At 40.0% G+C, this 20,492-nt stretch overlaps 1 protein-coding gene across 7 annotated transcripts in view; it reads right to left on the bottom strand.

The window, feature by feature from the left end:
• Positions 1-20,492, bottom strand: part of FRMD4A (FERM domain containing 4A) — a 547,164-nt gene that overhangs the window by 3,593 nt on the left and 523,079 nt on the right. For 5 of the 7 annotated variants that reach the window (XM_072653270.1, XM_072653267.1, XM_072653268.1 and 2 more), the window contains 4 exons: positions 13,294-13,531; positions 11,871-12,035; positions 7,593-8,455; positions 3,294-3,390 (listed from right to left, as the gene is read on the bottom strand). In XM_072653270.1, the coding sequence (XP_072509371.1) occupies positions 3,294-3,390; positions 7,593-8,455; positions 11,871-12,035; positions 13,294-13,531 (1,363 nt within the window). Of the gene's footprint in view, positions 1-1,992; positions 2,065-3,293; positions 3,391-7,592; positions 8,456-11,870; positions 12,036-13,293; positions 13,532-20,492 lie in introns of all 7 variants that reach the window. The other 2 variants (XM_072653269.1, XM_072653266.1) reach the window with 1 other exon arrangement.

The raw sequence follows: 20,492 nt of genomic DNA, 5'->3' as shown, positions 1-20,492 counted from the left end.
AAAGAGTATTTTCTAAGGATTACCATAGTCATTATTATAATGCATGGCATTTAAAGCTATGTATTATGAAGGAATGTGGCTTAAACCATGTCTGCCTCTTGTAAGTTGTTAGAGCCATTAGGACAGAGACGTAGAGCTGGCTTCAAGACAGAGTCCTTGGAATCATATTCTGCATGAATCTACAGGTTGGACAAATATGATACATGTGTACCACGATATCAGATATGTACAGATGTGTTGTGCTTTAAGTGGGTTGATCTTTATAATATGAATTAAATTAGGATAACTATGCACTTTACAAAGGATTAGACAGGGTTCTCTTTAAGGAATTTTAAGTACAGGGGATCCTTGTTATCTGAAGGTAATTTGTACTGGAAAAAAAATGTCAATTTTACATAGGGAATCTACTTTAAATGGGTACCAACATTTCATAGTAAATAGTGAAAAAAATTTTATTGGAACATTGTCTTGAAAATAACACTAAAGAGTATGAAAATGTGCTTATTTTATATTTAAAATTTAGATTATAATCACAACTAAGGCCTTTTTCTCAGAATGAACAAAGAAAAAATCAAGTGGCTAAAAATACTTCTTTTTGGTGCATGACTACATATTTTGTTGGATTTCTTCCTATTCCAAATCCCTAAAGTGTTTCTCAAAGTTCAAGAAATTCTGCAATCAACAAACATTTATTAAGTGTATACTTTGTGCAGAGAATTGTACTCCTTTGTGTATATTCTTTCCCTCTCTGCTCCCATCTGCTCACTAATGGCTTCAATGACCACTCTTACTGGGGAGATAACTTGCTGCTAATTGTATTACCAACCTCCCAGTCACACTCAGTGTGATGCAGCAGATAGAGATTTGACTTGGAAGCCAAAAATATGCAGGTTCATGTCATTCTAACACATGCTATCTGTATGACCCAGTAACAACCATTCAGTGCTCCAAGAGACATTTGGAGACTGTAAATTGCAGAGAAAGTGCTGACTGGCATTGATAAAGGGAATTCCCTTACCTGGAGTTTTCCTAGTCCAGTGGAATCATAGGTCTGGTCCCTATTCCTATTCTTAAGTCTCTCTTTGAAACCCCAGCTTCCCTTTGCCTGGAAAGCAACCTGTTGAAATTCAAACAGCCTCTCAAATACCAGCTCCTCTTTGAAATTTTCCCTGATGCCTCGGTGGGAAGGGATGCTCCTTTCTTCTGAACTTGGATGGTACTGTGTACTCTTCTTATAATACTTAACATAAATGTTGTTGTCTTATCAGCAACTTAATCTGTACAGTTACATAGCTGTACCTGCCTTGCTTCCCCCATCAGGATAGGGAGCATAAGGTCATAAAATCTTGGTATATGGCACAAAATATTGTAAACAAAATGCTTTCAAGTAAATGATTTTCTGTTGTGAATGAATAGTATCTGTGATAGCTCTTGTATTACTATCATAAATTTGACTCTTGCATTGTTATTTAACTTATTATATGGGAATTTCTTTTTCTGCTCCATTCCACCCTTACCCATTCCTCCCCTCCTCCCAGTGGATTTCCTGAAGTCTAGACTACAAGTTCAAGAATTATTGATTATAGATTTCTGTATACCAGCTCCTGCCATAGTGCCATATACATTGTAGGTGTCCAACAAATATTTGTTGATTAAATTAATTTTTGATGAATTAAAAAAAACCTCACCTTTTATCAAAGTCAAATTAGGGAGCAACTATATCTTATATCTAAATAGCATGAACTAATTTTTAAGGTCTTTTGCCCTATATTGTGGGAAAAAATAGCTGAAAATTGTAGAATTGGGAAGATAATTATACCTGATGCACATAGACAGCTACACATGCATCTAGAAACAGGACACAGTCATAATAGTTTCTATACCATTGCAATGTTTCCTTTTAGCTATTATGGTACAATAAAGACAATCACATCTGTATCATATCTGGGAGCTGTGAAAAGGATCGTAAGAACAAAAGATTCCCTACTATACCTCTATTCATCAGTACTTTGGTGAGTTGGAGACTCAGACTCATCCATAGTGGGTGAGTTTTCTGTGGCTTCTCTGAACAAAGGAAAGCACAGGAAGGAAGAGCAGAGAAGTCATGTTAAAGACAAGAAGTGACACAGACATTGTTAATACAGTGGGAAAAATACTGGGTGAGTCATCTTTGCATTTCAGAATGTTAGTGACGTACAGTCCAATGGTATATCCAAATTCTCAAACTACCTAATTTAAAATAACCAGCTTTTTAGTATAGCAGGCAGACTGACAATATTTACTTGTGGTTCTCTTGTTCTTTTACCTTTTCTCCGAAACCATCCCCATGCCACAACATGCCATATAACTTCTGGTTGTCATTCATCACACCCAGAATAAGGCATCAGACTAATAAAACTGGTTATTTATAGGACTAAAGTATTTGCCTATGGAAATGCCTTCCTAGGGAGTATAAGCATGGATACCCAAGTTCTAAAGTGCCATCTAAACACTTCTTGTAGGATAATCGCATGTGTGTATGTATATACATATGTGCATATGTATACATAATTGGTATATACACATATGCACTATATCTATATCTCTATATATAATATATACTTTATATATACATGCATGTCTTTCTATCTTAGGTATTGGATTTCATCCAGAAAGGTCTGTGTAGTTCAGAGAGCTGTTTTCATATCAAAATTGTATAAATTAGAGGGATAGCTGAAAGTCGTTAAGGGGGCTAAATTTTTGGAACCTCAATTGGAAGGGGCTGCCATCATCATCACAGTATATACAGCAATTCCAAAGGTCCTAACAATTCCATTTCCTTAAGTGTGAGTGAAGTAGGTGAGGCAAGCCAGAGGGAAGCACCTCACCTGTCCATAATGCCATCAAGAAGATAGATGGGGAGCTCAGGGCAGCCAAATCTTTAGGTGTCTGGTACAAAAGCAGCTCCCCTCAACTAGAACTGAGGGGCATTCATTAGACTAAACGAGAAGGTGCTTGGGAAGCAGATGACTGAGAGGAATGTGGTGGAAGGTAACAGTACTTGATGATATTTCCTTTCATAGCAAGAAATGTTCTGTGCAACTGTACAAGCTGTTATCTTTCTTCTCTTTTTTTAATCTAAAGAATACCTTTTGCCCCATAACCCTCCTCCCCTAATATCTCAGTCTTACCCAATTTCTTGTTATCTGTCTCCCCACGTTAGAAGGCTGCTCCAAACAATTTCTCATAAAGCTTACTGGTTACCCCTCTATAGAACAGACTCTGAGAGGAGAAAGAGCCCAGATGGCACTCACCCAGATTGCCAGGTTAGGATGTGGTGTGGACTGCTTGGGGGAGTAGCTCCAATTTCACTGGAAGGTGTCGAGCTTCTCTGGCTGTGAGGTAAGGCAGCTACACAGGGAATCCAGAAAATGTGGGAAGGAAAAAGAAAGTCAAAACCAGCTACTCAACAGTTAAAGGATCTGAACAATGCAATGCTTCTAGCCACCTCCCATGGATCCTGCAGCCATGAGCTCTTCCACCTCTATGGGTGCAGCGTACCAGCAAGAGTTCTTTTCCTCTTTCTTGAGCCGTGTTGCTTTGGGGATGCAACAGGAGTATTCCCTGGTCCCCTAATACGTTTCATCGCCTAGTCCAAGTACCTTGAAACCAGCTAAGGGACACGAGGTAACCCCTCCATGCTCCTCTAAGGGATGACTAATACAAGAAAGACTGTTGTCTGTCATTAGAGAGACCCCCTCACAACATGACTTTTTTTTTCCCTGTGCCCAGAATGGGGGTTAAAAAAGGTCTGCATTACTTTATGAATAAAGGCATCAAGGAAGAGACTTTCAGATCTTGTTCTCTTCACCGATGTGGACTTATACATTGCTGCTTACCATGTTGCAAAGGTGATGGAGTTTTAAAATTGGTCTGTTTAGGTCTAAATAACAATAACTCATTATTTGGAGCAATGAGCAGTGTAGAAACCCAGTAGAGACAAGCTTGGCTGATAGGGTTATTGACTTTTCTTTCCCACCAGTTGAGCCAAATATAACCAAATCAACCTAGTTCTCCTTTTTGGCAGCAGGTAAGAAATGGGTTGATTCAAGCATGGCTTGAGGGAGACAAATACAACCTAGAATGAATGTCACAGGCCTCTTAGGTCCTGAAGCTAGATGTGCTTCTAGGGCAGAGAGAGGCAATTTGACTAGCTTGGAAAAGGCTGCCCCCAAAAGGAGTGATTTCTCTGTCATTGGAGGCACTAAAACGGAGCCTGGATGACCCCCTGCTAGGGATGTTATCGAGGGGATTCCTGGATTAGGAAGCAGTCCAAACTGGATGACCATAACAGCTTCTTCCAATTCTGTAATAGTCTGAAATACTGTGATCCATGGAGCCCCTCAGAAAATAATTGGTAAAAATTTGTGTTACCATCTTATGACCTCAGGAACTTACTTATAATAATATACTGGGAGTACTTTATAAGTAAAACCACCTTAAAAATAAGGTCCCTTCAGTACACTGACAACTAAGCCTATTTCTGGTGCATCCCAGATGGTTATAATCCTTTTAGAGAATTTGACTTAATGGTAAACAAATTTTGAGCCACTTTATCACTATATTGTAAGGGGTTTTTAGTGGGGGAGTCAGTGAATTTATTTTTTAAAAATATTTTTGTAACTTTATTTCAATGCAATAGGTTTTCTTTGTAATCTTATGTGTTCTATTTTATGTATTTAAAACATTTTTCTGAGATGGGGTTCATGGCATTAAAAAAGTTAAGAACCCTAGATTTCCAGAGTAGCAAGATGGACAGAATGGCATAGAGAAGTTCACCAAACTGCACCTTAGTATATTATGTAAGATTTACTTATATGGAAGCTAAAATAGAGCTCTGTCATCACATAGAAGAAACAGGAGAACTTTGAAAGGAACAAAGCAAAGCCTTGTAGCTGCAACAGGGGGTATGTGAAGAGTCGCGTATGTTTTTAAAGTTGTGTTTGGTTTCATTTGGATGAGTCCAACTTATAAAAACCATACGTTTGTAGTATAGATGAAAAAAAGTAAAACATTTCAGAATGGTTCTTCTTACCATTGGTTAAAGGTGACCCTGCATACCCAGCTCTAAGAGGGCCCCTCTTTTTGTGGGCATTCCTGAGGTGCAGGGGCTGCTTGCATGGAATTCTCGAATGGCTGAATCTGTGCTCATGTTCCATGCCTCCTCTCAGAGATCTCCAGCTGTTCTAAAGAAGGGTGGGCTATAAAAAGGGTCTGTGGGCTTCTTGATTTATATCTAAAAACCAGGAAAGCAGTCTCTTAGCTGGTGCTGTTCCAAGGTAGGTTCCTGGACAGGGTTTACTATTTAAAGAGAACATAAACAATGGCATTCATTCATCTGCCATGTTTACAAACTGTCCTTTCTGCTGAGGGAGCCATTGTTGGAGGATTATACTTTTTGAATGACAGGATACTCTGAGTTGATCTAAGGGAACTGAAAAGTTTTCATTCTTTATCTCTTATAGTCTCTCTAAGACAGCCATGACAAGTATTATTAAGCCAGTTTCAGAGGTGGAACAAGTGGAGAAAAAATGTGGAGGTCCCAGTCCACATAATGCAATTAATTAAATCAATGTAAATTATTTATCTATGCTACAGCCAGGGATACTTGAATTGTTTAACTGGGCTGAGTAATGTGGTGGGGAGAACACTGGTCTTGGAATTAGAAAGTCCAAGTTCTTGCTCAGTTGGAGTCCTAGCTAAATGACTGACCCTTGGCAAGTCACTTCAATTTTCTTCATCTGTAAAATGGGAATGCTAATAATGACCCCATCTTCCTCGTTGAGTTATTGTGAAACAAGATCTTTGTGAATCTTCGAATTCTACATGTGCTTATCATCATTATTATTATTGTTAATGACTGGTATAAAGTAAAGAAGCTGACAAGCAAACATTAGGAGCCTGGACGTTCTACTTGGTAGATTGGGATTCTTTCTTCCCATCAATCTGGCACATCATCAGTGCCAATAATGTAAAGAAATTGTATATTCATCCAGATACTTAGTTTTGTTCCCAGTTTCTAGCTTTGATCTGGAGCTTCTAATCCTTTCTATTGATCCAACTCCAAATCTGACTCCTTTTTCAAATGGTGAGCTGGGAAATTGTCTTTATTCCAGGCCACTGATGGGGCACTCCATGGGACATGACCTGTTGTACTTTATAGGCTTTAAATATTAATTTCAAGAGGAGGTTTTAAGGACTATGGCCTCTTTGGGTGGTTTAGCCTGCTAAGCCTTTGGGATCACTCCCAGTGTCTCTAGGGGAGCCCAACCCTTCCCTAACTGTTCATTAACTGAGTCACTGAACATCACATCATGAGTCAGCTCAGAGGAGTATTCCTGGCTGTGCTGCTTCCTCCTTAGGGCTGCTTTAATAGCCGTCTGAGGACATGGAATACTCTATCTCAATATACCATTTGAATTTCAAATGAAGTGAAGCTCCCATTTTACTGTGCTTATTCCAAGCAGCTCATTCCTGACTCCACAGAGTCACACAAAAAGCACACTTTCTCTCTCCTGCCCCTTTCCTTCACTCTGGACAAACGACACTTTCCTCACTCTTCAGATGATCAGTTCAGAGTTTGTTGTTTCATTTCATGCCTACCTTTGTACACTTCAAAACCCAGCTTCGGTCCCTCCTTGAGACTCGGAATTCTTGTCAGTTCCACATCCAGGATCTTTTGTCCTCTATGAGTAATGTGTGTGGTATGCATCTTTAGGACAGGAGCCATAGTAACGGAGGACATAAATCGGCTGGAAGGGGATTAGATGTCATCTAATCTAACCCTTTCATTTTACAGATGGGGAAACTGAGATCCAGAAAGGTTAAGCAGCCTGAGTAAGCAGAGCCCATATTTGATTCCAGTTCTTGGTTCCAAATCCAAAAAATATAGTAGGAGAAAAGGGGGGTAATGACAGATTAGACTCTTATTCCAAGCGTGTCCAGCTCACACACAGTCAAAACCCTTGTAGAAAGCCTCAGATTGGTTGACCCCCAGCATCAACAGATGATACATTTTTATGTTGTTCTGCGCAGGCTCAGAGAAAGTGGGGAGAAGTCAGACAAGGGTCTTTAACCTTGGATCCAGAATGCTTTTTTTTTTTTTTGACAATTTGATAACTATTTCAATGTAATTGGTTTTCTATGTAGAGAAGATAATAGGTATTTGTTATGCAGCAACTATTTGCCAGGCACTGTGCTAAGCACTTTACAAATATTATCTGATTTGATCCTCAGAGGATCTATTTCATCCTGTATTATTCTAGATTTACTTTTATGTGTTAATTTTTTTTTTCGAAAAAAATTGTCCTTAGGCTTCACCAGACTGTCATAGGGAACCATGACATCAAACAAGGTTAACAACCCCTGAGTTGTGAATAGTTTGGAATGGAAAATTCCTTCCCCACTTACCTAACAGAGATCTCAGAGTTAATTTCTGTTTTCAGCACTGTGTTTACCAGAGTTTCTGAGTCCCTTGAATTGATTTTAATATCCAGACCCAGCCCAAGAAATCACGAACCCCAAACCCCTCTCTTCCCAGTCTACTTTCTCACCTGATGTGGCTTTGCACATCTGAGGCATTCTTGTTACCCTGCTGTGAGCCACAAAGGTACTCTGAGATGATGTACTGTACTGGGAGCCGCTATCTGACGAGGTGGAGCTGGTGTGCGACAGGCGGCTGTGCTCCTTGTGGGAGGCAGTCGAGCGCTGGTACCACAGCCGCAGCTCATCTGAGACAACCGTCCGGCCTGAGCTTTTCTCATGATGGCTCTCCCGGCCTAGGGATGGAGTCCGGATGATCTGGGAACGGGAAGGGGTTAGCCGAACTGAGTCCCCCTCGTCCCCGTGCCAGCTCTCTTTGAACATGCCTCCTGCAGTGTAGGAGTTGGATGTTTTGAATTGTGCTTTTACGCTATAGTGTCCCTCCTGGTCATTCTCCAGGCTGCGCACTACCACAGGTGTGGAGCTACCCTCAATGTACAGTGGGTACTCCTTGATACGGTACTGAGAGGAAGGCTGGCTCTGGCTGTGGAGGTAGACTCCATGGTGGCCTGTGCCATTCCGGGCCGCCAAGTTGGGCATACTCCCTGAATTGGAAGAGACCAGGTTCCCAGCTGATTTATGCCGTTGCCGCTGCCTCTCTCTAGCCTTTGAAGGGGAGTCTTCAGCTAGGGTAGAGTAGTTGGGGTTCATCTGAGCTGGATAGTAGTGTTCAGAGCTTGAGTGACTGGTACAAGAGGAACAGTCATCCATGGGATCAGAGCCGTTGCTGCTACGAGTCCTTGGGGTATAGAAGTCAGGGCTACCGGTGTCATTCTCTGACCCCAGGAGTTTGCCCTGTGATTCCAAGCTGGAACTCCGGTGCCTAAAGTGCAGTGCTAAGCTGTGCAGTCTTGTTGGGCTGATATCAACTGACCTGTGGAAAAGCATTGGAAACATTGGTCTCGGTTTCTGTTGGGGAACCAATGACAAAGCCAGGGGAGGGGAGATGGAATCACTGAACTAGTGAGGCCATGGTTTCTTTTCGATCATTCCACAAATGAACAAAAATAGGACCTCAGCTTGTAGGTCAGACACCAGCGAGATGTCAAAATGCAAAGTTGTAAAAGCAGTTTAACAACCTTATGTTCTCTTGGAAACCAGAAGGAATGAATCAGTTCACTCCTCAAGGTTCACCACAGGCCTTTGATTCTGTGAAGGAAATAGAAATGAGATGATGCACAGAACATACTAGTTAGTTTGTTTCTGTTATAATTCATGCTAAAGAAAAACACACCAGTATTTTTGTAGGTTTTTGGAAGGGATACTAACTATACCACAGAAAATCAATGAATACCATTCACTAAATAGCATGCTAGCTTGAAGGAATTAACGTGCTGTATTATATCTGCATCAGCACTTCCCTCCCTGCCACTGCATTGAACTGGTCAACAAAATATGTACTAAGTTCTGGGTAGGGAGGTAGTATTTTAAAAATATAAGACAGCCTCTGCCCTCAGGGAGCTGACAGTTAGTCTCTTCTTAGAAACACAGTTAATGCACAAGAAATACAGGGAAACTAGACTTTTAACTATTGACTAAATGAATTCTAAGTGCCCAAGTCCTTTTCTTCTCTTTGACTACTCACTAATCCGTATGCTTATGATTTGAAATTAGTGACAATTCAAACATGTACTCATGACAAGTTAGGTAAACTTCCATCGTGGCATAGAAAAGAATACCAGATTTGAAGTCCAAAGATCTGGGCTCAAATCTCCGCTCTCCCACTTACCAGCTGTGAGACCTTGGCCTTAGTTTCCTATAAAATAAGGGCAGCTGAGATAATCTCCAACTACAATATTCTGTGATTCTATTAAATTAAAAAGGTTATAGAGGATAAGTAGTAACTAATAAGAAATATCATTAAAGTACTCCCAAATGCTGTAGAAGCACTTTTTTCATTAAAAAACAGAACAATTGCTATGCTAATTTAAAATAATTCTTATCTGTTCTTTAAAATATTTTCCCTAAGGATCTCTTAGGCAATGTTTTGTTAGCCTACTCCAAGTTAATGTCTACTTTTAGAAGTACTATAGTTGCATTTATTATTTTATGATAACATAATAATTTCCAAATTCTGATGGGTTTCCCCAAAATTTATTAAGTCAGAATCAGGTTATGCCATATTTAACATTGTTGATTTTCAGTTGCCTGGCTAGTAACTTCTTCTTCCTCAGAAGTAGCTCAGCATCAATATCCAGTTTTCTAAAAGAGAAAACCAAGTATTCTTCACAGGTTGATTGACCCACCTGAAGCCCATCACTGGACCAGTAGGAGAACTGAAAACAGAACAGTGTGGTGCTGTGGATAGAGTCCCAGGCCTGGTCTCAGGAAGACTGAGTTCAAATGTGGCCTCAGACATTTACCAGCTGTGTGATCACATCACCTCTTTTTGCCTCAGTTTTCTCATCTGTAAAATGGGGATAATAATAGCCCTTGTCTCCCATAGATAATAATTGTAAAGTGCTTATTAGTGCAGTGCCTGATCCATACGTAGGAAGTGCTGTATAAATGTTAGTTATTATTGTTGTCATTATTAACGTTGCCTTTCTCTATGAAAATGCCTGTGGACCCAGTCAAGGAGAACTAACTAGCGGCAGACATTGCCATCCATTTTCAAATAGTATTTGTGTGTTAACTTGATGGGAAGCTTTTTAAAGAGATTTAGAGGGAAAGGAGGATCATATATGCAGATATTGCTTCATCCACTAATCACTTAAGATACCTACCTATCTTTTAGATAAAAAATTGGCTCCAGCTTGGAGTGGTACGTTGTCTTCGAGGCATACAAGATGCAGTAGAGAACAGGTCAGCACACACAGGGTTTGTCAGATGTTTCACATCTTACCAAGAAATCTCTGAGTATTCATTTTAGTGTTTGATGAATGATTATGTCAAAGCACAAAAGGGAGACATGTTTGTACAATTTCAGGCATTCATAGAGCTGAGATTGACAGCTGAGATCCATTAAAGTCTTTCCCATCAGCAAAAAGTCTTTCTAATTAAAGAACTAGTATCTCTGTTAACCTGTACCACCCCATGTTTCCATTTTGACCAAGAAAGCTCTTCCTAGACTGGCAGTGTCTAGAGAATAGGGCAGGCTCATACACCCCTTAGGACTTGGCAGTGTGTCATCTGAGAGCTCTGTCTAAAAAATGCTTACATCTGTGGTCTCATTGGCATTCTGGAACAGATGTAGGAAAAGTCCCTGACAATTACTGAAATCAAGGCTTTAATTAATCAGTTAGCTAGGATAATTTGGGAACAGTAACCCCCTACAATGTTGTCAAGCTTTGCAAAGAAAGCTGCAGTGTGAGTTTCTCTAATAAAGGTTTCATTTCCAAAATATATAAGGAATTGATTCAAACGAATAAGATGAAGAGATATTCCCTAATAGATACAATGGCTAAAGGATATGAATTCGAAGTTTTCAAAGGAAGATATTCAAGCTAAAAATGTGAAAATGCTCCAGTTTCTAATAACAAATGTAAATTAAAGCAGCTGCTAGTTTCTGCCTCAAATTCACCATGTTGACAAAGATGGCAAAAGAGGAAAATGACAAATACTAAAGGGCTGGGGGAAAACAGAATTCTATTGTAGCAGAAAATTCTACTGCAGTGGAATTGTGAATTCTGGAAAGCAATTTAGAACTGTACTCCAAAAAGTCATTAAATTGTCCTTACCCAGCAATAACATTGTTAGGCCGGTACACCAAAGAGATCAGGAAAGAGGAAAAGGAGCCAAAGGTACATCACAAAAAATATTTACAGCATCTCTTTTCATAGTAACTGCAGCCTGGAAACTAAGAGTTGCCCACCTACTGGGGAATGGCTAAACTCATTATGGTATAGGAATGGTATTTCACCATAAGAAATGATCAAATGGGCAGTTCCAGAGCAAAATGGGAAGATAATGAACTTATATAGAGTGAAGTGAGCACAAGTTTGGAAATAATTTATACAGTAACAAAAATATTAAAAAAGAAATGCTTTGAAAGACTTTAAAACTCTGATCAACACAATGATAAACTGCAAGTCCATAGGACTGAAAATGAGTAACACACTCCCCACCTCCTACCACTGCCATGATAGCACAGGATACATTTTTGAACATGCCTAACATGGGAATTTCTTTTTATGGATTATGTATATTTGTTATGATGCCTTTTAAGAATTTGTTGTTGATAAGGGGGCAGGGTAGTGGGAAGGAGAGATAATAAAGGTTTATAAAAATAAACTTTTTTAATTACAAAAGAAGGCAGCACAAGAATCAACAAGTATCCGAAGACTTACCTAGTGGAATGGACATAGTGAGGACTTCGGACCCGTAGATCTGGTGTGGATGGCATGCTGGACTGGGAGTTCCAGTGAGGGATACCTCGGATGGGACTATTCTGCAAAGAGTTGCTTCCTCCAGCTTCTGCACAGCTGCCTGTGCTGGGGAACCTTTTGTGGCTACTGCAAACCAAAGGAAGTCACACCTGTCATCATCAGCTACAAGTGTGTCTTGCCAAAGGGCCTAACTGCTAACCTGGGAATTGTCAGGATTAGTTAATGGAGTCCTGGTCTCAGGAAGATTAGCTGAGGACCTGAGTGGAAGCCTGGCTTTCCAAACCTCTTAATTTTTTTTTGTTTTTCAGTTTTTGATCTCCATGTTCACTGGCTAAGATTTTTTTTTCTGTTCGGTCTCAGTTTCTCCCTTCCAAAATGCATGTGGCCACCAGACAAGAAATTTCTCCTGGAGCAAGAGGGAGTGTGCTTAAAAGTAATGGGAAAAACTGTGAAAAAATTGTTTTGTTTTTTTAAAAGAAAACCCTCCATAAAATGTTTTCTGAATAATGAACTGGTAATTTGTAGCTGAGATCACAGCTGTTGGGCATGACTGTTCTGATGCATGGTGGTTTACTGTTCTGAATAAATTTGGGATTCATGTGGGTGGACTGTGGTCATGTCATTTTAGAAAATTGCTGCTTAAGATTTTCCAATTAATTCCCACCAAATACAGCACTATTAAAGGGATTGTGAAGCAACACTCAGATCAATGTACCTTTGTATGGGATACCTGAACGCCTGTACACAATCAACTGTATTGGTTCAGGTCTGTGATCATGTTGCAAAGCAGTTCTTCTGCAGCAGAGGGTGCTATTAGCTTAGGGTGTAGAAAGATGTAAGTTACCAATACAGGAGGAAGGACATAGTTTTGACTTTTAATCTATTATTTGTGGACTCTCTCTTCATGTCTCTAGGATACATATGTTGCTAGAGTTGCAAAGGAACTTAATAAAGATGATCTAGGCCAATCCCCTCATTTTATAGAAGAGGAGAGGTTAATGACTTGCACATGCCATAATGTGTGGCTGAGTTGGGACTAGAACCCATTGCTCATGACTTTCAGGTTCAGGATCCTTTTTTTGTATGCTACACTGATGTGACGTTTATGCAGTGATTTCAGATGAAATAACACAGTCCTTGATTCACTTCATCCTCAAAATGACTCTGTGAGACAGGTTATTATTTTATATCATCTGTTTTACAAATGAGGAAACTGAGACTCAGAAAGGTTAAATGTCAAGATGCAAACCCAAGTCTTGCCAGACCCCCAAGGTGAATGTTTTTTCTAACTTACTACCACTTTTTTATCCAATTCATAATAAAGGAATAAACTGATGAATAATTATGTAAATTTGTTAATTGCATCTTCATCCTCATGGCTCACCTGGAATGGCTGTGGGAGGAGCGCTTCTTCACCTTCTCATAAGGTTCATCCAGAGAAGACTCACTCCACATTTTGGGCTTTATGGGGGACTTGTCATAGTCATTCCGATGATAGTGCATCTGCCTTAGTCCCTCCAGGGACTGGGGAGGAGGGGGTCGGTTGTGCGATGGTGGTCGAGGGGGGAGCCCTTTGTGAGGGGACTGTAAAGGGGAAATTGTGCTGGTAACCTGAGAATCTTCTACAGAAAGAAAAAGAGACAGAGATATGTATCAGGGATCATCCCATTAAAACATCAGTATACAGTATATTTCCTCACAGATTACCAACCTAATGCTGGACTCAAACTTTGTCACTCCCATCTTCTGCCCCCTTACCCACTCACTACTGCTCTTGCAACAGCTAAAATGGGTAGAATAGGATTGCTTCTTATGGGAATCTCCCAGCTCAAAGTCTTGTGAAACACATAAATGGGATCTGACTACGATTAAATATCGTAAATGGATTATTATTTTATGCCTGAGATGAAACAAAGACATTGTCATGTTGTAAATATTCATTCAAGAAGAATTATTCGGTATATGTTAGGCTCTCAAGACTCTACTGTGTACTGTGGAGACATCTAGCAATTAGATCTATTTCTAATATAATCTGTTCAAATTAGACACCTGAGTTGAGAATCTCATTAAAGGTCTTTTTTGCATTGTAAATGTTTTTTTGAGAGGCAGCATGTCATAGTGGATGAAGCTCTGGCCTTGCAGCCACAAAGATCTGGGTTCAAGTCCTACCCTGGACACATGCTAATTGTGTCTCCCTGGGTTGATCACTTAGCATCTCAGTGCTCTAGTCAACTACCTAAGACTATGAGTTGCAGAGAGAGAGCTTACTGACATTCAGTGGTGGAACTCTACATCAATGAATTCATGGTCTTTGTTCCTATTTTAATCTCAAGTTTCACAAGTAGTCAGGTTACAAATCTTAAATAAAAAATAACTCTTGCATATTCTTAACGTTAGATTTTTAATCTAATGAAATGAGGTATGTGCTGTTGAAATTTCAGATTAAGAGAATTTTGCTAGTCCAAGAAAATTTATTCACTTATCCAAGAAATTATTTATTGCACAGGCACAGCAGAGTTGGATCTTAAACTGAGCTTTGAAAGAAGTACAGAATTTGGACTGGCTAAAGAAAAGGTATGGAGGAAGAGATGAGCAGTGATTAAAGGGGAATAATCTAGCACCTTAAAGCTTTAGAAAGTACTTCACAGTAGAGTTGTGTCTTACACTGAGGAGAGTGTCTAATGTCAGCTCATGATACAAAATCCAGGCGGTCGAAATTATTCTCAAATTCCTTTAAATTTCCTAGTCCAGGATCTTTAAGTAGCTGTAGCTGGAAAGGGACCAGAGCCTCTTTTAAGAAGGCAGTCTGTCAGAGAGTAGACGAATGAATCTGAGATGATGGTGATGGGAAAAAAAACTCATGAATTAATTTTTCATAATAGCCAGCGAAGCTATTGATTAGGTGAGAAAAGAGAATGAGGAGTTTAACTCAGAAGAAAACAAAAATTGATATGGGCTTCGTTAGCAGGACAACTGCTGAGGGGCTTTGAATTTAACTGTTCTTATATTAACAGGGTGATTACCCCACTCATAACTCTTGCTATTTGCTGTTTCACCATGAGGCAAAAGAGGCCACAAGGCTAGCTGAACAGGAATGCTATACGGGTCAAAGAAGGTGCCCCTTTCTCATCAGCCTAAGCAGAATCAATATTTTTTTCTGCAGCTGTGATAACCAAGAGAGTCACCATCTATGAAAGGCATGTCGGAACTGAGACCAAACAAGTGAGTAACAGATTGTCATGCTCACTATTGGGGAAAACACTTAGTGAGTGGAATGATACTACTGTACTACTTAAATTATTGTTTTTCTCTCTTGCGGACAGGGGCAGTAGTGAACACAAATAGTTACATGTGTGTATGATATAACTCCATTGTAAGTCCTTAATCTATTTGATCCTTCTTAGAATAAATGGTATGTGATGGGGAGAACGTGAGAAAAGACTGGATGGGCAGGGGGGAGGTTACCTGATAAAGAGTCTTCTATGCCATTGTGAATATTTATGGCTTTATCTAATAGTTGATAGAGAGGTATTGTTTCTTAATCTGGGGAGTTACATGATTGAAGTGCTTAAGAAATATTTATCTGGCATGACATTATAGAATGAAAGCACTAGGCAGAGGGGTCAGATAGGAAGCAAATACTGAAGAAAAAAAACAGGAAATGAGTGGCATTGAGAATGGAGAAGGAAAAATGCAATGGATATTGTGAAGAAAGAATTAAGAGAAATTCGGTGACAAGTGGGCTTTGAGGTGCTGAAGCAGAAAGAAGTGGCAAAAATTACATCCAAGTATTGATTTTGCAGAGCAGAGAAAATGATTGTGTCATTGACCAAAAGGTTGGATATTCACAAAAGGAATAGAGATTCCTTTCTTTTAGACATGATAAACTGGCAGTGATGGCGGATCATTCAAGTAGAGACATACTGGATGGTTGGATAGAAATATGGGGTTGTAGACTGGATGAAAGGTAACCTTAGAAAGGGTACTTTAAGTGGAGTGGTTAGAGTGAAACTCATACTTGAGTGACTTATGGAGGAGGTAGAGGTTGCAGAAAGAGGCAGAAAACCATTCACCCAAGGAGTCTGTCTGTGAAAGGAAGGAGAACAAAAGAATGGTAGTTGAAAGGACTGACTGAGGATTTTTTCAAGATTAGGAAAGACACATGTTTGAGGGCATAAGAAAAACCAATGGAGAAGGAAAAACTGAACATATTGGAAGAAGAAGGAAATGTGGAACCTAAGTTCCTCAGAAGATAAGGACTGAAATACAGAGAAATAATGAAGGACAATCAGTTTCTGAGAGAAAGTAGGAGGTGATTTCTTCAGAAACCATAGTGAAGGACAAGGAGATAAGCATAAAGAAAGGTCTCTTCTGGGATGAAGGAGGTGGGTTTCCTGCAAGCCCTTAGCTTTGGGCAGAGGTGAGGGCTCCTGTGATGGCTGAAAAAGAGTGAGGGACTTGAGGGGAGATTAAAAATGTTTAAGCTTCTAGTCATGTGTATCGCAAAGCTTGAGAAAGATATTTTGGAATGTTCTCTTTGCTCTAGGGCCCTGGAGGTCCACCATATCCTAGAGAAATGTACTCAGCAGGAGGAAACTCTTTTTTGGTACTGACATGAAGATCCTAAAACAAGGATGAAATGGAGGGCATACTCCAGTCTTGTAAAAAGTACACAATGGAGGGAAGTGGCAAATAGGAGAGAGAGGGGGAGATGATACTGTACAGAGACTGCTGTTACAAACAGGCTGAACTATGAGTCCGATCGATCATTGCCTTTGAGACATTGTTGCTAATAAAGTAATCGATAGTTATAGCAAGAAAATGTCGGAGGCAGCATGCATGGAACGGGGAAAGGGCAGACTGCATTTCAAGGCCCAAGTTCAAGTCCTTCCCTTTGTATTTACTTCCTGTGTTACATTGGGCATGTCCCTTAAACTTGCCAAGCTCAGTTTCCTCCTAAGTTTGTTATAATACAGATATTAATCCTATTCTCTTATACAACATTGCCGTAAAAGAATCCCACCTTATTTTTTTGCATAGCTAGGGAAACTGAGGCCTACAAGGAACAAAGGAGCTTTCCATCCAGTTGGCATACCTAGGATTTCAGACATTCAAGGCAATGTTCTGTCCACAAGTCTGCTAGCTCTCCCCCCATACTCCTTTCCTCACTTCCCATGTAGTAAAATAAGTAATAAAAATATTATAATTTGGTTTTCTAATAGCAAGACCAAGATGACTAGTTAAATAACCTGCCAGGCACTGCCCACATCAGTAGAAATTATTATTACTGTAATTATCATTATTACTACTTCTTCTTATGTAACCTTTTAGGTTTTCCCGTCTCAACAACCACTTATCACTGCCAGCTTGAGGTTTTCCCAAAAGAGAAAAAAAAAAAATCGACTGCTACTTATCATGTTTTCATGTAATTAATGTCTCCGCCTCCAGAGTTTGAATTAAGACCCACAAGAACCTTCTCAGAAAAGGTTCCATGTTGGTCATTCTTTTTTCTTCTATGTTAATAGAATTCAATTCCATTTTTTCTAGGAATTTTTTTAAATTCTATGCATGCTTTAACTTTTCATCTAAAAAATTATTCTAAATTTAAGGATCATGAGAATGAGCAAAAATTGTCTTACCTTAAGTAAAACAGAAAAAGAGGGCCATATATGAAACCATGAATGCTATGTATAGCTTGCTTTAAGAAAACCAAACACAGGAGCCAAGATGGCGGACTAGAAAGACACATTTACTCAGGGTCCTCCCCACAGCCCATAAAATACCTGTAGAGAGGGATTCAACAAATTTTGGAGCAGCAGAAGTGGAGAACAGCAGAGTGGAGGAGATTTCCAGCCCACAGTGACCTGAAAGGCCCACAGAAACGTTGGTTGCGCTGGACACAGAGCCGAGTGTGGAGCCCAGCCCAGTCTTGGCCGAGCTGCAGCATGGCACCTGTGGCATGGCACGACTCTGGGAGGAGGACACCTGGGGTGGAATCTCCAGTTGCAGTAGCAGGGCCTCAGATGCCTCGGCACACAGGCCCCAAAGGTCAGTGATGGGGTTTAATCAGCAGTCCAGGAAGGGAGAAGGGCTTTTCCATAGCTCCCGCAGCAGGCAGTGGCCACAGAGCCGGCACAGCAGCCAGTACGGAAGCTCCCATTGTTGGAGTATAAAAACCCCTGGGGGCATTGAACAGCTTATTCTTACCTCAGCCCTGGGTGAAGGCCCTGGGAGAGCTGGTCTTTGTCTCACACTGAATGCCAGCCCTGCCCATCCAGCTTATCTGAAAATCAGCCCCCAGCGCTGACTTGGGAACTGGAGGCCAAGTGGCTGTGGAGAGGTATCTGCTAAGATTCTGGGCACAAAAATCCCTCTCTGCATCCAGACCAGTGCACGCTTGATTGTGCCACCTTGGAGGAACTGAGATCTCACAGATTCCCTGAATATACCCTACTCTTGACAAAGGACCCAAAAGTCAAGTAACTGGTTGGGAAAATACCCAAAAAAGGGAAAAAAAGTAAGACCATAGAAGGCTACTTTCTTGGTGAACAGATATCTCCTCCCATCCTTTCAGATGAGGAAGAACAATGCTTACCATCAGGGAAAGACATAAAAGTCAAGGCTTCTATATCCCAAACACCCAAAATAAATATTCAGTGGGCTCAGGCCATGGAAGAGCTCAAAAAGGATTTTGAAAATCAAGTTAGAGAGGTGGAGGAAAAACTGGGAAGAGAAATGAGAGAGATGCAAGAAAAGCATGAAAAGCAAGTCAACACCTTGCTAAAGGAGACCCAAAAAAATGCTGAAGAAAATAACACTTTGAAAAATAGGCTAACTCAATTGGCAAAAGAGGCTCCAAAAGCCAATGAGGAGAAGAATGCTTTATAAAGCAGAATTAGCCAAATGGAAAAGGAGGTCCAAAAGCTCATTGAAGAAAATAGTTCTTTAAAAATTAGAATGAAACAGATGGAGGCTAATGACTTTACGAGAAACCAAGAAATCACAAAACAAAACCAAAAGAATGAAAAAATGGAAGATAATGTGAAATATCTCATTGGAAAAACAACTGACCTGGAAAATAGATCCAGGAGAGACAATTTAAAAATTATGGGACTACCTGAAAGCCATGATCAAAAAATGAGCCTAGACATCATATTTCATGAAATTATCAAGGAAAACTGCCTTGATATTCTAGAACCAGAAGGCAAAATAAATATTGAAAGAATCCACCGATCACCACTGGAAAGAGATCCAAAAAGAGAAACTCCTAGGAACATTGTGGCCAAATTCCAGAGTTCCCTGGTCAAGGAGAAAATATTGCAAGCAGCTAGAAAGAAACAATTCAAGTATTGTGGAAATACAATCAGGATAACCCAAGATCTAGCAGCTTCTACATTAAGGGATCGCAGGGCGTGGAATATGATATTCCAGAAGTCAAAGGAACTAGGACTAAAACCAAGAATCACCTACCCAGCAAAACTGAGTATAATACTTCAGGGGAAAAAATGGTCTTTCAATGAAATCAAGGACTTTCAAGCATTCTTGATGAAAAGACCAGAGCTGAAAAGAAAATTTGACCTTCAAACACAAGAATGAAAAGAAGCATGAAAAGGTAAACATCAAAAAGAAGTCATAAGGGACTTACTAAAGTTGAACTGTTTACATTCCTACATGGAAAGACAATATTTGTAACTCTTGAAACTTTTCAGTATCTGGGTAGTTGGTGGGATTACATACACACACACACACAAAGCACAGAGTGAGTTGAATAGGATGGGATCATATCTTAAAAAAAATAAAATTGCAGTGAGAGAAATATATTGGGAGAAGAAAGGGAGAAATGGAATGGGGCAAATTATCCCTCATAAAAGAGGCAAGCAAAAGACTTCAGTGGAGGGGAAAAGAGGGGAGGTGAGAGAAAAACATGAAGCTTATTCTCATCACATTCGAATAAAGGAAGGAATAAAATGCATAATCATTTTGGTATGAAAACCTATCTTACAATACAGGAAACTGGGGGAGAAGAGGATAGGAGGGGTGCGGGGAATGATGGAGGGGAGGGCAGTGGGAGGAGGGAGCAATTTGAGGTCAACACTCTTGGGGAGGGACAGGATCCAAAGAGAGAACAGAAGCAATGGGGGGCAGGATAGGATGGAGGGAAATATAGTTAGTCTTATACAACATGACTATTATGGAAGTCAGCTACAAAACTACAGAGATATGGCCTATATTGAATTGCTTGCTTCCCAAAGGGAATGCGTGAGGAGGGAGGGATGAAGAGAAGTTGGAAGTCAAAGTTTTAGGAACAACTGTCAAGTATTGTTCTTACTACTAGGAAATAAGAAATACAGGTAATGGGGTATAGAAAGTTATCTGGCCCTACAGGACAAAAGAGAAGATGGGGACAAGGGAAGAGAGGGATGTTAGAAGAGAGGGCAGATCAGTGATAGGGGCAATTAGAATGCTCAGCATTTTGGGGAGGGGGAGGGGAGAAATGGGGAGAAAATTTGGAACCCAAAATTTTGTGGAAATGAATGTTAAAAGTTAAATAAATAAATTTAAAAAAAAAAAGAAAATCAAACA

The sequence above is a fragment of the Notamacropus eugenii genome, chromosome 3, assembly GCF_028372415.1.
Source record: "Notamacropus eugenii isolate mMacEug1 chromosome 3, mMacEug1.pri_v2, whole genome shotgun sequence".
NCBI classification, from domain to species: Eukaryota; Metazoa; Chordata; class Mammalia; order Diprotodontia; family Macropodidae; genus Notamacropus; species Notamacropus eugenii.
This window is presented reverse-complemented; position numbering and strand designations above follow the sequence as displayed.